At 44.2% G+C, this 18,230-nt stretch overlaps 1 protein-coding gene and 1 non-coding gene across 5 annotated transcripts in view; one reads left to right on the top strand and one right to left on the bottom strand.

Annotated features, from left to right (window-relative positions):
- Positions 1-821: 821 nt before the first annotated feature.
- Positions 822-18,230, top strand: part of Npnt (nephronectin) — a 66,661-nt gene continuing 49,252 nt past the window's right edge. For all 4 annotated transcript variants that reach the window (XM_057793758.1, XM_057793756.1, XM_057793757.1 and 1 more), the window contains exons 1-2: positions 822-1,111; positions 3,021-3,121. In XM_057793758.1, the coding sequence (XP_057649741.1) occupies positions 1,041-1,111; positions 3,021-3,121 (172 nt within the window). In that variant the 5' untranslated portion in view covers positions 822-1,040. The remainder of the gene's footprint in view (positions 1,112-3,020; positions 3,122-18,230) is intronic.
- LOC130890288 (U6 spliceosomal RNA) lies at positions 2,177-2,283 on the bottom strand. Its single transcript, XR_009058725.1, has one exon. It is a non-coding gene; the product is annotated as a U6 spliceosomal RNA (small nuclear RNA).

Below are 18,230 nucleotides of genomic sequence, written 5' to 3'. Positions count from 1 at the left end.
CAGCTGTACAGTCAATGTCCTGAATGCAAGGGCATGCCTAGAGGGTACCAAAAGGACAGGAGACCATGAGAAGAGAGGGGACAGGATAGTCACTGGGATATGGTTTCAGGAGAGGACTGATTTAAGTAAGTTTCAGTGATACTTTAGGAAAAGCGTGTATTTTCACATGAGCAGTCCTTCGGTTTAATGCTTTTTACTCTGCAGCAATTAATAACTATTTCAAACGGTTCCACAGAGGTCCCCTCATGACCAGCCACCACAAGCTGCCTAGGTGGTAACAGCCCTTCCACGGCGAGGGTAGGGGTGGGGGACAACTTGGTGGAGTAGAGCTGCGGGAGACAGGAACAGTTTGCACGTTTCTTCTTCAAACCCGACCTGAGATGCAAACACCCTTTTCAGGGAAAAGGCACAGGGCTACGCGGGCCCTGCACTTGAAGCAATCTCTGCCTTAATCAGTTCAAGAACCTCTGCGGTGTTGGTGCCTAAAGCTTGTGTTCTTACCCTGCAGCCCGCCTGTCTGGGGAGCCCCCACCTGTCTGAGGGACCCCGCAGAGTGCGTACCCCTCCCCCCCCGCGCCCCAACCTCCCGCAGTTTTCCTCGGGCTCACCCTTTTAGGCAGGTCCCCCAGCTCTCCCTCTTCCAGGCTGTGGTCGCAACTTTTCTTGCAGCCCGGGGCAAGCGCCACTCGTGGCAGACGCTGGTGGCGCGCGGCGTCCCCGCCCCCTGAGCTTCCCCAACCGCGGGGGCCCGGGGAGGGGCGAGCCCCGGCGCGCGCCCCGGGCACGAGGGCGGCAGGGCAGGGAGGGCGGCGGGCTGCGCGGCTCGTCCCTCCCGCCTCGCCCCTCCCCGCGGGCGGGCGGCGCGGCTCCGGCCGCAGCACCTCCCCTCGCCAGGAGGGAGCCGGAGGGGCTCTGCCAGCCCGCCGCAGACCTGCCCGGCTGAGCGTCGCGCCCTGTGCGTCCCAGCAGCTGCGGGTGTCGCGCCGAAGGAGACCCGGAGATCCCGAGACGCACGGCTCCCCACGTCCTGGCCGGCCGGCATGGCTGTGCTCCTGGCGGCGGTGCTCGCGTCCTCGCTCTACCTGCAGGCGGCCGCCGACTTCGATGGGAGGTGAGATGGGTCCCCGGCGCCCTCTTCTTTCCTCAGGGACCTCGGGTTGCGCAGCCCCCTTCGAGACTGGGGAGCCCAGAGGCTGGTGCCCGGCTTGCGCTGAGCGAAAGCCGGCGCAGGGACACAGGTGGCGAGTGGGGCGTCCCTGCAGCCCGCGGCCAGTGCTCAGGGTGGACTGTGTCCTGAGGGGAAACTTGCAGGTGACCGGGAGGCTCGACAAAGGGTGGCGGCGAGGACGCGACTCGGGAACGAGGGGCACCCGCGAGCTCCCCTCTTGATTTCTGGAGGGGACGGGAGCTCAACATGAAGACTGAGGGGACCCTCCGTGCGTGTGTGTCTGTGTGTGTGTCCTCTAGAAGGGACAGAAGCTCAATATGAGGATTGAGAGGGGACGCTCTGTGTGTGTGTGTGTGTGTATGTGTGTGTGTGTCCACGCGGCACCACTCAGACCTGGCGGGCCTGACTGATGCGTGCTCTGACAGGTCCCAACAATCTCGAGCTGGGTCTCCGCTGTCACTGAGCTTGTCCTCCCAAGACCGCGGCGCGCTCTCTCCCTCTGAGATCCCTCGCCCTGCGTGAGGGTCGCTCCCCTCAGTCCCTGCTGAAGGCCTCAGCTGGACAGGTTTCCCGCTGGTTCACCCCGCCACCCACCCCGCCCCCACCCCTAGAGCCTGTGCCTCAACTGCTTTGAAGATGCCGCACCTTTTTACCTGCAATCTTGGAACGAATCAATTGCAGAATTGATTGGCTTTCCCGGAGGGGAAGCCACGGAGCGCGGAAGAGTGAAGGCAGCGCTCCTTGTTCAGCACCTGGTCGGGGAAAATAGAAAGTTAGGGGTTATTTTGTACCTTGGGCCTGAGGGTAAAGAGAAGATGAATTGAAAAGATAAAGAGTTTAAGAAGTGGGAAGCAGTCAGGGGCTAAGGCTTTTATTATTAAAATCAGTTCTTTGCCCACTCGTGAACTCGTGGTGCATTGCTTTGCGGCACACATTCACAAGAGGCACACACACTTCTAAATGTATTACTGCTTTTTTTGATGTATAGGTAGGTATACCATGTTTATTAAAAATATGGAACGCTTCACGAATTTGCGTATCATCCCTGCGCAGGGGCCGTGCTAATCTTCTCTGTATCGTTCCAATTTTAGTTTATGTGCTGCCTTTTAAAAGGCGTCCAAAACAGCCTATTTAGATGTACGGGAGTAAGACAGTCTGGTAGGTGTGAATCTGAACTGCTAAGGATCGCACGCTAAGCACCCTCTGATACATGGGATCTGCACCTTAAACTTGCAGTCCCTGAACTGCTGATGCAGACAGTTTGCAAAACACGAGGAAACTTTATGCGTTCCCCACAGTTTAAATTCCTTGGTTTTAGACCTCTCTTACGGCATGGCAGTGATGGGAGGGGATAGTTGGATCGAAATGAGTTTTGTTGCATTTGATTTTTGAATAGCCTCTTCTTGCCCATTTCCTTATCTGCCCTTTATACTCAGCAGAAATTCTTTCTGCTTTGCCAGATCTGTTATTCAACGCTTTTCAGTGTATGGTGGGTGTATCAGTATATGGTGTATTAGTCGGAACTGCCTACCCCCTCCCCCTCAACAGCTGTGGGTCTGGGAAATCTGTTTTATTTCAAGCAAGCTTTCAGAAACCCGTGAATGGTGGTGGCCCGGGATGTCTTGGTTTCAGCTGGCACTGCTTCTCTCCCTACTCCTGTGTGTCCAGTGTGTGTATGTCTAACTTTACAGTTAGAAAGGTGTCCTGTCCTGAAATTCCTACAGACAGTAAGGAGTTTGTAGCAAAGTGCTGGGTGTGGTTTAAGTAGATTTTTCTGTGTAAAACAAAGAGAGAATGATTTTAAATCTCACATGTCTTTATTTCACATTTTTTTTGTTTGTTTGTTTGGTAGGTGGCCCAGGCAAATAGTCTCTTCGATTGGCCTGTGTCGTTATGGCAGCAGGATTGACTGCTGCTGGGGCTGGGCTCGCCAGTCCTGGGGACAGTGTCAACGTGAGTATCAGGTCTGGAAGCTCCAGTTCCCTGGGGTGTATATCTTTCTACCATGGTTCTAGACTTTACTCTGCACTTTGGAGGGTTTGCTATTACCAAGCAAGTCTTGGCTGTGCAGGTCTGCCCCAAATCCTTATTCTGCTCTTTTCCAACCCAAAACACCTGTGTTATGGGGTGCCAGCTTTACCATTCATTCACAGAGAGCCACCTACCATGCTGTTTGTTTATTTTATTATTTTATGCATATGGATGTTTTCTTGTACGTATGTCTATGCACCATGTGGGTGTTGGGGATTGAACCTAGGTCTTCTAGAAGAGCAGCTAGTGCTCTTAACTACAGAGCCATCTCTCCAGCCCTGTGCTGCCCATTTAAGCTTTTGTCCTCAGCCTCTTCCACTACAGGGTTCTTATCAGGCTTCTTTCTTCCTTTGCTCCAAGCTCTGAGATGAAAATGAGATAATGTGTCTAGACGATATTTACACTAAATAAACCTGGAACTTAAGAGTACCTATAAAATCTTCATTGGAGCTAGTGTGTAAAATGACACACTTGCCATTGGCAAGTGTTTTTTTAGGGAGAGAAGTTGTGCTGACATCTACATGGGCCAACCAATAGGGTCACGGAAAACATCATTTGTAAATTCCATAATAAATCAAAGCCTTAGAGTCAGTGCCAAATCAGAACACCGATTTCTGTTTTATTCGTGATCAAAATAGACACATGCATGATAAAGTTCCTTCTCGTCCGAAACAAAAATGTGAATCATTTAGCACATTTTCCAGATTTTACTTAGTTCTGGATCTCAAACATTTACCCTGATCTTCCTGTTTTTCTCTGCCCCCCCCTCCACAAAGAGACACCCCAAATGATCAAGACGTTTTCTGGGGCATCTTTTGAGCACAGCATCTTGTAAAATGAAGGGAACTGAGCTGAACTGCACATTGGGACATCTTGTTGGGCATGAGGTATCATAGAGAAGGACAATGGAGGGGACTTGAGAGCAGTGGCCGTGTGGGGACTCGGGAAGATGAAGGGTTCCATCAGCTATTATCAATAATAATCTGGTGTTCAACTTTGTTGAGGAAGGAGGACGATTGTCACAGGTTAATCAATGGACATTCAGGCTGTTGTCTCCAGTTGGGGACAGGCAGGTGAAGAGGACTAATGTTTGGCTTCCTATGACTTAGAAGCACTGGCCCCTTGCAATGCCTCCTGCAAAAGAGAGATGGAGTTTCTGGTTTCTAGTCCATGAAAGGACCAGACAACATTGTCCTGCTTTCACTGGTTAATCAATTCAGATTAATCGATTAAGTTGTTTCAGGAGGAAATGATCCAGAACAGGACTGGCCCCTGTAGCCTTCTGCCAGATACATGATGGTGTTAGAAATTCTGGCAGTCAGAGGCAGTATTAAGGTTGATGAGCTACCAGACTAGATTACCAAAGAGTAAAGAGACCCAGTCGTGAAACAAACCCATCCTCCATGAGAACAGGGCCAGACTCTGCAGGAAGGAGCTCACTTGCCTTCTTCCCTGCTGGAACTCTCAGGAAACTGGCAAATTGAACAGTGGAGGGCCTGGAGGTCCATGCAGTCGCCCGGCCCCTCCCAGGTCAAGGAGCCATGCCCTGGCAGAACGCCCTGTGCGGCGGTGGGCACACCTTCACACCTGCCCCAGAGGCAGGGATTAGGAGAATGTAGGTTCGATGCCAGGTGTGTTGAAAGAATTCTAGGGTGAAAACTCCCGAGCTCTCTGGAGAAGTCCTGCTGTGGAATTCCCCAAGCCACACTAGGAGCTGGCCCTGTTTTCCTATACCAAGTAATTAAGATTTCTCAAGTATGCACTAGCTTGGCAAATTTGAATCTGAACAAGTACAAAGGCCTTTTAAAGTTACAGTGGCATTATGAAACATCATCCCAGAGATTTCTGAGACTTTTTCTTTCTCCCGTGCATTTCCTACCAGATTGGAGACGCTGTCATTTTCAAAGCTTCCTTTTGTTACTAAAAGAATGCCAAGTGGGGGCATTGGGCATTTCTCCTTTCCCCTTTGTTAGTCCTGAGCCTGAGTGCTGTGTAGGAACTGGAGATTAAAGTGGTAACATTACAGAGGTGTAAAATTGTCTTTGCCACATGGCTGTTCATCTGCGATGTCTGAAAGTTCAGGAGCCAGCATAACCGAGGGCGGTGTGGACGTCGGGTCTAGACAGCCCGGTTTTAAATTCCGGTTTGACCTTCTTGGCTGTGTGACTTTGGTTGAATAATTCATCATTCCTGTGCTTCTTCTGTTATCTTCATCTCTAAAATCAATCTGAAATATTACACACCTTAACGGCGCAGAACTCTGAAAATAGCTGTCGTTTGTATAGCACTGAAATTCTTCTTGGCCTGAGCAAACATTACAGCTGTCCTTGGTCATGTTCAGTGTCCATGCTGAGTGCAGGAAGAGTAAATATGTGCTACCAAATTCTGAGTTATTCAATCAGGAAAAATACAAGCTTTGTGTTACCGCTGGCTAAATTAAAAATACTTCCGGGGTTCCCTGTCTCAAGGAAACGAAGTTTCTTCAAATTGAAAAGGGGCCTTGGCCTTTAACACCGAAGATGGCAAGACCATAAAGATGAATTAAGGGGTGGAACTAGTCTTCTGTCTGCTTTCCTTCTGCAGAATCTTAGATGGTCCAAATGTCTCTCCTATCAGCTCAGTCTGCCTTCCTTTGTTTTGATCTAAGGTGAGGACAAGAGGTCAGCTAAAGGGATGCAACAGCACCAAAAAGTGGCTTGCGGGGTGAATGAAGTCTCTCTAAACACCCCTGACGGTTATGCCTTCTTGAAACTGAAAGTTTTGCATTCAATTCAAGGAAAACATCTTGAATTAAGTCTATGTGATTTCTAGCCTGGTTCTAAAAAGTATAACGTGAAAAGTATTTTTGGCTCTTTGACTTTTAAAATAATCTGAGTGTTCTTTTCCATGCTGCTTGCTTCCTTATCCAAGGTGCCATGGTCCTCTGATTGACTCACTTTGGAATTTTCCTTCAAAACAACACAGCAAAACAAATGCTAACTGTAACCACTCTGTGTAACAGGTGGTTACAGTTTATCTCTAAACATAGGTGTTGGTGGGGGAAAGTGGTACACATATTATTTTGTCTACTGGATCTTATGACCTTTGGGTAGAGATTCTTCAGTGAGTGTCTACTCCATTGGGTTCAACATTCATGACATGTCTTGACCCAACAGTCACCTGAGTCAGATATCTACACCAAACCCTCTCCATCTCACCCCTGCTTCTTCTCCTTTTCCTGGACTTGTTTAGAGAGACCAGCATTGCAGAGTCATGGAATTGTCTGACCTCCCCTCTGGCTTGCCATCATTAACTACAAAGCCAAATTTAACTCGGGAATGTTCATTGTTTTCTCCAGGACTGCTGAAGGCCAGAGTAGAGCAGCCCAGTGGGCATAGGGTCTGTCCTCATATTTCCTGCCTGTCACCCAGAGCCAATCCCAGCATTCCTGCCATGCTGGAAAGGCGTGACAGTTTCCAGAAATAGGCAAGCTGTGTTTTCATAGTTCTTTTTTGGGTCAGACCCTTGGTGTCTTTCTGTTCTCTGACTCTTTGCTTTGTGTTCTTGGCTCCTAAATACATCTCTTGCACATTGAAAATTCCACATTTGATTTTCTAGTTGTCTTGGGCTTTAAAGTTGTTGGATATTAATGGGGTTCTTTATTATCAGATGAAAATCTCTTATGTTCACTATTGGTGGCTACATATTTACAGCACACAGTCCCTCGGTCTCTCAAATATTGTCACAACATGTTTGCTTCTTGCATGTGATTTTCTGTTATTTAAGTTTCCCCTCATCTGAATGGCACATTTCATATGAATTATCTTAATATCCTCTCTCCCCCTGCCAACTAGAGACTCTTGTAGTTGAGATTTCTTAGGTTTCTGTGTTTCATTTCACGAACAAGTAAAAGGACCGGATAACTTGGGGGCTTGGGATGAGGCCCCACTTTTGTAGCTGCTTAGTCACCTGGCTGCCTGCAAAGGTCATGGAGAACTTCTGAGATGAGAAGCAACTGCAGAGTGTCTGGCAGTAAGCACTATGACTTCTCCCTTTGCTGTGGAGACCAGGCTGGACATACGGCTCAATGACAGTAGTATTTTTGTTGAGAGGACTTTCTGAAGCTTAGAGGTCTCTGGCTGTCAGGGAACTGAAGGAGATGATAAGGATTAAGATGGTTTTGTAGTCTTTATCCTTATGACCAGGAACATTGCAGATATTTGTGTTGTTTTGGCTGGAGGGTAGGGAAAGACTGAACCCTTACAAACACAGACAGATGGATTCATTAGTCCTGGGCTAGTTCCTCTTGTCATGTCTTTTAAGTTAGTAGAGGCTGCAGCCGGACAAAGCCCACCTGAAGATTTCGGACTTATCAACTCTAAACTCTTTATTAACTCTTAAGGTTAATAAAGAAGGGACTGAGAATAGCAAATCATCCTGAAACCGTTTTTGCAGTCACCTGATTGTTGGCGTTAGACTGTACGCTGTTTGCTGGGTGGGTGTGGACATAGGATTGATCAGCACATTATTGAATTGTTTCTGTATTTCAAGTAAGAGGCCCAGAGCTTCACTGCAGCAAACGAGACGCTTAAATTTTATGGCTGTTCTCTTGTGTCATCTCTCAGAAACTGAGTCTTGTAGAAAGAGATGATTTCTTTTTTGATTCATACCATTTCATGAAGTGTGTCTTTGGTAAGTTAGGTTTTGAATACCCTCTTTAAATGATTACGAGTAAATTAGAAATTCTTCTTTTTGGCCCTGAGGATCAAACCCTGGGGCTTGAACCTGCTGGGCAAGTGCTCTGCCAGAGAGCAGCTCCACCTAGCCCTCAGGTGAAGCCATCTTGGAAAGTCACATGTGTTATTCCCCTCACAGAGGTCTCCTCTAGCAAACATCTTTCCGTCCATAGCCGACAAGTAAAACCACTTTTGTTACGCATAGAGTCTGTCTTATATTAACAGCTTATTTATAACTGTACAATTGTGTATGTCCCAAGAATAACTGGGAATCTGGGGTAGCTGTTCTATCTGGAGCCATATTGGAGACAGCTTAAAGGAGGTGAACATACCCCATTGTCCTAAGTTCATCGGCTTCCTCTCCTCATTATGGGATTAGAACAGAGACTCTCTTTTGTTTGTTTTTAAGGTAGGAATAAAAGCAAGACTGTGGATAATTTTAGAATTAATTTTCTCACCAAACCTGAATCCCCAAATCCTTAGGAAGTGAGGTTGGGTTTGTTGTTGTTGTTGTTTTCTAACAAAGGGAATTCAGCCACCCCTTCCCTGGAAAGACTGTTTAAGAACACGGAGTTCCCTGAGTGACCTCGAGTGGTCTAGGAATGCAGATTCCAAGCCCAAAGCAGTGTTGAAGAATCTTGACCTTTTGAAGCAGGTAGTTTTTGAGTGTGTGTGGTCTTCAAAGTGAAGTTGTAAAGAAACGACTTTGCTCTTTCCTTTCTTTCCACGGTTAGAACTGATCTTTGCAACAATGCTATTAAGAGACCCTGATTTCCCAAGCTCCTTCCTCCAGTTAATTCGGGCAGCTCTTAACCTTTACGGAGTGCTTCTCAAACTGAAGGGCTGGGCAAGTCAAGAGGAAGCATGGTAGACTCTTGAGAGGTAGTGGCCAGGTCTCTCCTCACACCCCTGGCACAGGAAAACAAAGCCCTGCACATAGGGTCCTGGGAGCAGAATGCTGCTATTCAGATACCAGGTCCTGCAGCACACAGCAGGTGTGCTTCTTGCGGTATCCCGCACAATGTACTCTGTCTGCAGGGTTCATGCTCTGTACACGTCATGTCAGACCAACTGCTTTTGAGATGATGGTTAGTGATGTTGACCCACTCCATGGGGATCCCACAGCGAATAAAGATGGTATTCAGTGCAGAGATTGGACTTTACTGTCTCCTCCACAATGCAGAGGTAGCTTTGCCTTTTCCTCTCTTCTTTTTTTTCCTCATTCAAAACTTACTGTGAGTTTACAAATACAGAAATCTATGCAAAAACTACAGAGCACTTGACAGTTTGCAAGTCATCCATGATAAGTAAAAATTAGTAAGAAAAGGGCAGCTCCACTGGCGCAAGAAATCCAATTAGGTCAAATCAAACCAAATCGTTTTATTAAGAATGACGCTCTCTGGTGGCCTACCACATGGCGGGGAGACAGGACAGCAGGGAGCACATGCAGACCCGAAAACTGCCTGTTTCTCCTCTGGGAGCTCACTTAAATACCCTGTGGGAGTGGTCCTGACCCCCCGCGTGGCATGCTGGGATTTGGAGTCCAGACCAATAAAACTCCCAGACATAGGGGCTGGGATGGATGCCAGGGGCTGAGGGCTATGCTCCCAACTTAAGAATCCATCCTTGCCCATGGGCCATGTTGATCTCAGTATCATTGCAATTTTAGTATATGTGTTCCTGGAGAGAGCAGGATCTTTTTCTTTCAGTTGTTCGTAGGTTTTTAAATTTTCCCAAAACTTTTTTTAGAGTCTTGATTTATTTAGAAAGGAAAATGTATTCATTTTCTGTGATAACCACTCCTCAGAAATAATCGCCATCAGTGATCCCGTATGCCTTTCAGAGATATTTTTCATACTCTGGGTCTCTTCTCTGTCTCTCTTACCACCTACCTGCTCTACACAAATAGAAGATAGTAGGTAACCGGCTCTGTGCCTTCACTGCAGAACATCTCAAAGTCATTTCCTTATTATCTGTATGTGAAAAGTCCCTGTGTGTGGATTCATTGTGTAGCTGCCCTGTAATTAATTAAGCAGTCCTTTCCTGCTGGGTCTGTGCACTGCTTCTAAAATAACTTTGAACGTAATGTTGAAATCTGCTGAGTTACAGAGTTCTAATATATAGGAGAGACAAATGCTTGTGTGTTTCTGAATGGCGTACATATTCTTAGCTCTGGTCAGTTGGAGAGTGGTTTCTCACTCGGTGATGCCGAATCAAGAGACTGGTCCATTGCTCCTTGCTTGATTTTAGGATGCTCTCCGTCCACCTCTCTTCCAAGGAAGCCTCTGGTTAGTCTGGTCCTACTGTCCTGTTTCTCCTTAGATTGGTGACATTTGACTGATGTTGGTATGATGGGCTGAAATTTGTCCCTTTGCCAATATCTCCCCCTGGCTTGTAGCTATCAGGTTGTCTATTTTTCATTAAGGTAGAGTCTTTTTTACTTGTTAGAAAGAATCACACTTTCTAGCGTCTATTATCTTTCAACTTCAGCTCTAATGCAGTGTCCCTGTGCACGTGGTGTGTGCTGTGTTCCTGGATCCATGATCTCTGAAGGAGGAGTAGAAGTAAGAGTGGAATGCTATCTGGTGACACACTGTAACAAAAAGACCAAAAGCACTTATGAAAATAAATGCTTTTAACACTGCGGGGGCTAATGATTTACATTTTTTTTTTTTTTTTGGTTTTTCGAGACAGGGTTTCTCTGTGGTTTTGGAGCCTGTCCTGGAACTAGCTCTTGTAGACCAGGCTGGCCTCGAACTCACAGAGATCCGCCTGCCTCTGCCTCCCAAGTGCTGGGATTAAAGGCGTGTGCCACCACCGCCCGGCTGGATTTACATTTTCTATTGTCTATTTCGGTTAAGTTATTTACGTAACTCATCCTTTGTAAAAAAAAAAAAAATTAAGGTAAGAAGTGCACATTTAAGTAAGAAAATGAAAAGGAGGGTGGAGGGCAGGAGGAAGGGAGAGAGAGCCTGCTGGAGCTGCAGTCACGGTAAGTGTTTGTTTCCTTCTTGTTTTGTTGACCCTAAGTTCTCATCTCCAGTAGACATTCATTGTTCCTTCCTAGTCTTTGCAGAAATGCCGTAATATTTTTAAGATTTTTCACTTAAGATCAGCAAAAATTAAAACTCTCCTGCACCTTAACAAAAGTGTTTGAAGACCAGTCCTTACAGGTTCATGTAAACGTGACTCAGTCCTTTAAACGGCTTTGCAGTTTGCTGTCACGAAGATACTCAATAAGAATCCCCTACTCATCTGTAGCAAGGTAGTTTTCAATGTTGTGTTCTTACAAGATATACTAGCTACAGTAACTGTCTGACCGTGTGTTATCATTACTATTCCATACAGCAGAGTGTGGGGGAACTCTACAGTGACATCCTGTTCTGAGAGAGAGAGGGTAGGGGGAGAGAGGTAAATAAAAGGAGAATAAATCTTGATTGATTTTATAAAGTGACATTTTCTGCTCAATCACTTTCTACTTTTGGTCCCTTTGAAGATGCCTTAAAAGACATGCAGACCTGATCTCCTTAATCCTATTCGTTTTTGTTCTATCTTGTTTGGAAACTGGTGCTTTTTCAAAATCATTTTCTTTTTTTTTTAAAGATTTATTTATTATGTATACAACATTCTGCCTCAATGCATGCCCACACGCCAGAGGAGGGTGCCAGATCTCAGTACAGATGGTTGTGAGCCACCATGTGGTTGCTGGGAATTGAACTCAGGACTTCTGGAAGAGCAGCCAGTGCTCTTAACCTCTGAGCCATCTCTCCAGCCCCTCAAAATCATTTTCATCGTATGTTTGTTTGTTTGAGACAGGGTTTCTCTGTAGCTTTGGAGCCTGTCCTGGAGGTAGCTCTTATGGACCAGGCTGGCCTCGAACTCACAGAGATCCACCTGCCTTTTCCTCCCGAGTGCTGGGATTAAAGGTTTGCACCACCACTGCCTGGCTTCATCTTACTTTTTAAAAAGTAAGAAACGAATGTTTAAGTAAACAATGAGAGACAGAACAGGAGGCAAGCATTGTGGATAGAGTACGTGATCTCCTCCTGATCTATCTGGACTTCACAGAGGGCTTTTCTATGTAAGCCACTTGGGCCTGGGTAGACCGGAACAGCCTGAAAAAAGTACTGTGCATAGGATGGTCTGGAACCCAAACTTCAGTCTGCACTCTCCACTACAGTGTGAGGAAGGGCTGGATCTCATGGACCAAGCTCCTTTAGCAATGGGACATGGAATCCTGGTGCACGGATAGCCTATAAGATTTCTCTTAGTCCCTCCCTTCCTCTGTTTCTCCATCTCTGCCTTCTTTGCCGCCCCCGCCCCGAAAACAAATAATCACAAAAGTCCAAATAGTAACAAGAGGATGGTGTGTGTTCTGAAAGGCTCCAATTCAGTAAAGACCCTGTCTCCTTAGGAGAAGCAGAGATACCTATTCCCCAGACACCTACACAAAGCAGTGGTCTAATGTGCCAGGATTCTCACCTTGAACAGCCCTGGAGGAGAACTGAGGAGTTAGCATTTTCTACTTAATGAAAACAAATGAAAGATCTCTCTTCAAGCAATAGTAGCTAGCCAAGACAGGTTAGCTTGGGGAGAAAATCAGTTGCATTGGTCTACAGTGGTTGTTAGTGCTTCTCTAGGGACATGTTGGGACAAGAAGCAAAATAATTGTACTTACTAAAAAGTTGCATGTTATGAGGTATAGCATTTGGTTAAGTAATACCAAATATAATTTTCTACTTTAATGTATTACAGTATCATTATAGTTTTTTTATTTCTATACTTACCGTTACTAATACATAATTAAAGAGACAATTACGGTCATTATAAAGTTCCCATTGAAACCAACGTAGGCCCAGATGAGTTATTATGGTGTGTGGAAAAAAAACTCATAAAAATCATCTGTTTGTTCATTTCCATATTATTTCACAGTCTTTATAAAGGATTTCAGTTTTAATTTAGCCTGATAAAACTACTAAATCATTGCAATTCCAGGGGAGGAAGATAGATACAAATATGATCAGACTTATTTTTAGCTTTAGAATATGGTAGATGATTTTGGGAAACAAATAGATATTTCTGTTTTATCAGAAGCTCTTGCTTTCCAATGTAGTTGGTTATACTAAAAGTCAGGACTAGTCTTGGTAGGTACTATACTTTTGACTATGGATTTTACGTAGATGATTTTTGTTGGTAGAGTTTAAAGTTAGATAGTTAATTTGGTCAGTGTTTCTCTAAGCATTCTATGGAGTAATGATGTCAATTCTGCAGAACTGGCTGTTTTCCTGTAGAAACATGACCAGACCTGTGGTTGGCCAGGGTTGCCTTCCACAGGTGTTGTCCATGGACTCTGAAACCTAAGCAGCTTTTCATCACATTTAAAATTGGGCTAGTCCACAAAGGGGAGGAGAAAACCACTCACACTGCTTAGACGAAGACATCCTTTGTGAAATCAGTGTCGTTTGTTCCAGCCATAGTGGTACCTGTCTTTGATCCCAATTTTCTAGAGGCAGAGGCAGGCAGATTTCCATGAGTTCAAGGCCATCCTGGTCTACAGAGTGAGATCCAGGACTGCCAGGGCTACACAGTGAGACCCCTGTCAAAACAAAAACAAAACAAACCGCAAGACCAGCAACCTTTAGTCTTATTTTATAAATGTTAAATTCAAAGTCAATGCCTTCTCTAAGTGCTAGTTAGAGGTATGCATTGCGAAGCAGACAGCAACCACTCTGTGCGTAGATTTTCTTTTTCTGTTTTACTTTTTATTTATTTATTTATTTCTGTTTTATTTTTTATTTTTTTCATACAATATATTTCTTTTTTTTAAAAGATTTATTTATTTATTATGTATACAACATTCTGCCTCTGTGTATGCCCACGCGCCGGAAGAGGGCACCAGATCTCATTACAGATGGTTGTGAGCCACCATATGGTTGCTGGGAATTGAACTCAGGACCTCAGGAAGAGCAGCCGATGCTCTTAACCACCGAGCCATCTCTCCAGCCCCCCATACAATATATTTCAATCAAATGTTTTCCTTCCCTATTCCTCTCTGATCCTTTCTACCCATCCACCCAACTTTATGTTCTTTTATAGATTTTCTTTTTTCTTTTTTTAAAAATAAGACTTGTTTTTATTATATATTTTGCCTGCTTTTATATCTGGGCAACATGTCCATGCCTGGTGTCAGTGGAAGCTGGAAGAGAGAGAGTGCAGATCCCCTGGAAATGGGGTTACAAATGATTGTGAGCTGCCACGTGAGTGCTGAGAATTAAGCCTAGGTCCTCTAGAAGAGCCCCCACTGCTCTTAATTGCTGAGCCATCTCTCCAGCCTCCTTTTTTAATTTTTAAAATTGTACGTGTAGGGAGCAGGGGCAGGGGCGTAGGTCCATACACATGAGCATAGCTCCTGCACTGGTTAGAAGAAGGCATTGAATTCCCTGGAGCTACAGTTGCAGGTGGTTGTAACTGTATGTAACATGTATTCACATGGTAGGAACTCCATGTGAATGTTGGGAACTAACCAGGTCTTCTGCAAAAGAAGTTTGTGCTCTTAGTCACTAAGCCATTCCTCCAGCCCCTAGAGTTTCTAAATATAAGCTTCCCACAACCCAATAGTCTTTAGTATCTCCTATTTTGATATATACTTACGTTAGTTAATATTTTTACTGGATAATTGCATGTTCCATGATCTATGGTATTTTGAGAGTTTTCTTTCATAATATGTAAAAATTAGTTAATGTATTAAACTACTCACTGTATCTTGGGATCTATCTACATATGGCTAGGGATTAAAAATTCTGATATATAGTTTCATTTTTTTTATTTAAAATTGTGTTTTGAAGCCAGCATGGTGGCACACGTCTTTAATCCCAGAACTCAGGAGGCAGAGGCAAGTAGGTCTCTGTTAAGTTTGAGGACAGCCAGCTGCTTCTACAGAATGAGCTCCAGGACAGCTATGGCTATTGCAGCAGAGGAACCCTGACTCAAAAACCCCAAATGAATAAGTAAATACTACTACTACTAATAATAATACTAATACTACTAATACTAATACTAATAAATAAAATTGGGGTTTGAAACAGTTTATTAGCAAAGAGAATGTCAAATTGCTGAGAAGTAATGTATAGGTTTGCTAAGTGCCCTGTTCTCTGAGCCCGTGAGTTCTCTGCCTTTCCTAGTCATGAAGTAACAGCCTGAAAACTCGGTTCTTCGCGGTTCTTAAATGCCTGTGTTCTGCCGTCTGTCATCTCGGATGTTTGTGTGTAACTGTGCCAAGCTGGGTAATTGACTGTGAAGAGATTTTCCCAGATGAATGCCAAGTTTTTGGCAATGAAAACTATTAAACTTAAGATTGGGATATGGAGAACTTTCTAGACTTGCTAGTTTTGGTAGCTGATGGGTAGGATCTGGCAGATTGAACATTGTTCCTTTCCCTCTCATACCTGTCCCAGTGAGGGGTTGGCACCTGGCCTGCCGGATCACATGTTTAAGATGCTCTGTGCCTCAGTCTACCTCATGGGGTCATTGCACTAGCCACCAACTTTGTAGGACTTCATTGTTTCCTGTCCAAAGATGTTAAATGGCCTAACAGCTGGGCATCTCACAACCCTTCACTGCAAACTTAAACTGCAGTAAATTAAACTGCCAACAAAAAGTCAGGTACCGTGGATACTTATGGTTCCTGATGCATGGTATTGTATTCTCACCCCTTGTCTGACTTCCCTCCTCTTCGTTTTTTTCCTCCTTCCCGTTATAATAACCACAGTACAGTCCAGGCTGCCCTCGAACTTGTGATCCTTCTGCCTCTGCCTCTTGAATGCTGGTATTGCAAGTGCATGCCACCACGGGTGGCTATAGAGATTGTTTTCCATTGCTGGAGAGCAAGCCCAGGATTCACACACATGTACCACGGAAGTATATTTTTAGCATTGTCTGAAGCTCAGGGTTGTCTCCTAACCCACAGAGCGGGGCTCAGTAGGCAGGAAAATCTAGTCACTGAATGGTTTACTTGATTTGGTTTGTCACAGTTTCATAAACTTGTCAATGTACTTATTGATTGTAAGGGTATGTAGCAGAACTCGGTGCATTATCAGTGAGAAGTCTTAGATGAGCTGAAACAGTCTTTTGGGACTGGTTACAAGTGGCTCCTCTGGAGTCCTGAACTAGGAGCCAATGCCTTTGCTGACAGAGTTCAGTGGACTTAACTCCCATGACCATTTACAATAGCTGTGGAGAAACAAATTATCAGGAGAAAGGGGGACAGAGTTCTCCTGTGTTAAATGCTTCCAATGATCTTCATCCTGGGGCTTCTTGCACTATACTAAGACGCAAGACACATGCAGGCAATGTATTGTTGGCAAATTGTCAAGAATTGGGCTGTAGGTTACCTATGAAAATGTCCTTATCCATCAACAGAGAATGGACCCCAGAAACTTCCTGGATGTCATCTAACCCATGTTTTTTGTTTTGTTGTTTTGTTTTGTTTTGAGTTTTTTGTTTGTTTGGTTGGTTGGTTTTGGTTTTTGGTTTTTTAAGACAGGATTTCTCTGTGTAGCCTTGGCTGTCCTAGAACTCACTCTATAGACCAGGCTGGCCTCAAACTCACAGAGATCTGCCTGCCTCTGCCTCCCTAGCACTGGGATTAAAAGTGTGTGCCCCCACTACCTGGCCATATTCCATGTTCAATATTTCTTTTAAAAGAAGTTTTGTATGGTTTTAAAATATAAATGTTAGAATATGGGGTATTGGTTGAGACTTAAACTAGAAGCCCTGAGAGGTGTGCATACTTGCACCAATACATTTACTAAATCTGGGATGTTTGGCAGCTCATCTTAATTTCTAAAGAGTGACCTGACCTTGAGATATTATAAGGAGGCAGACTATACAGAACTGTTGGACTCTACAGTACTAATAGAGCTAGATTGAAAATAATGATGTTTTTTATCCTGCAATGACTCCTTTTTTCTTTGTTTAACATAATTTAAAGTATTTTTCCTGATAAATTGTTCAAAACTGGTTATGGAATATATTAAAGAAATAATATTCTCTTACATTTTATTTCTTATGCATAATCATGGCCATACACACATCTTGTAAATGTGCCATCTAGAATGTTCTTTATACTTTGATTTATTTTCAGTGTTTTTTTAGATGATACTTATAATGCATTTCATTATTTTATTTAAATAAATGGGTCACTATCAAGATATGATGAATTATTTTAAACGAAAGGCAATAAAACAAAGTGCAAATTAGAAACATAACCAACATAAGTAAAAATATCTAGCAAACAAAGGCCAAGGAGATAGATTAGTGGGCCATGAGGACCTGAGTTTGAATCCCCAGCACCCATATTAAAAACTAAGCGTTATGCACTTTGCTCTAACTCCAGCATTAGGAGGGGGAAGCAAACAGATCCCAGGAGGGAGCTTGCTCACAGCCAGCCTCGCCTAATGGACCAGCCTTTAGTTCAGTAAGAAAGAGACCCTGGCTCCAGGCAATAAGACAAAGAGCAATAGAGAAAGACACCCTGTGCCCTCTGCATGTGCTCGCGCTGGCATACGCATCCCCACACTCGCATGCAACACACACAAATACACAGACACACACATGCATACATGCTTGCACACAAATCATATCACATATAAACAAATAAAAAGTCTGGCAAGCAAATGTAATGCTTGCTTCTAATTAAACCGTGGAATCATTCTGGATGAATAGTTACAATTATTGCTTTGATTGAGTCAAATCAGTCCTAAAAAAATTTATTCTGTTACTCCATTAAAAGACCCCATTAAATTACACAAATACACAAAATAGTCATACCTAAAGTGGATGTTTTCTAGTTTAAAGAGGGAAGACATTCATCCTACGGAGAAGTAATAAACCATCTCTTCTCTCACCCCTAGGACTCTAAGCTGGTCCAACACTGACCACTGTTTGTAGTGCTTTGAGTTTCTTCCCTTTTCTCTCATTAACGGGGATATTTATGCATCTCCAAAAGACATGGCTGAGGTCTTACAGTTAATTCTTGTTGCTATTGACAAGTAAAGCATCCATGCAAGAAGACAGTGCTGTGCAAGGGAAGAAAACAAACTTTCATGTGTTCTTCCCAAAGCTGGAGAGAAAAAGGTAAGTGAACAGCTACCAATGTAAGTGCTATCAGCCCTGGGTCAAAGTCTATAAAAATTTTTCAGATGCTTTGTCCAACGTTTATTTAAATAAAAGGATACTGACTCTAGGAAGCAACAGTTAATGTTTTGAAAATGAAATATCAAAAGATACAGTCTCAAAGAAGCTCTGAAATAAAATCA

The sequence above is a fragment of the Chionomys nivalis genome, chromosome 18 (genome assembly GCF_950005125.1).
Source record: "Chionomys nivalis chromosome 18, mChiNiv1.1, whole genome shotgun sequence".
NCBI lineage: Eukaryota > Metazoa > Chordata > Mammalia > Rodentia > Cricetidae > Chionomys > Chionomys nivalis.
Note: the sequence above shows the minus strand (reverse complement) of the source record. Positions and strands in the feature narration are given on the sequence as shown.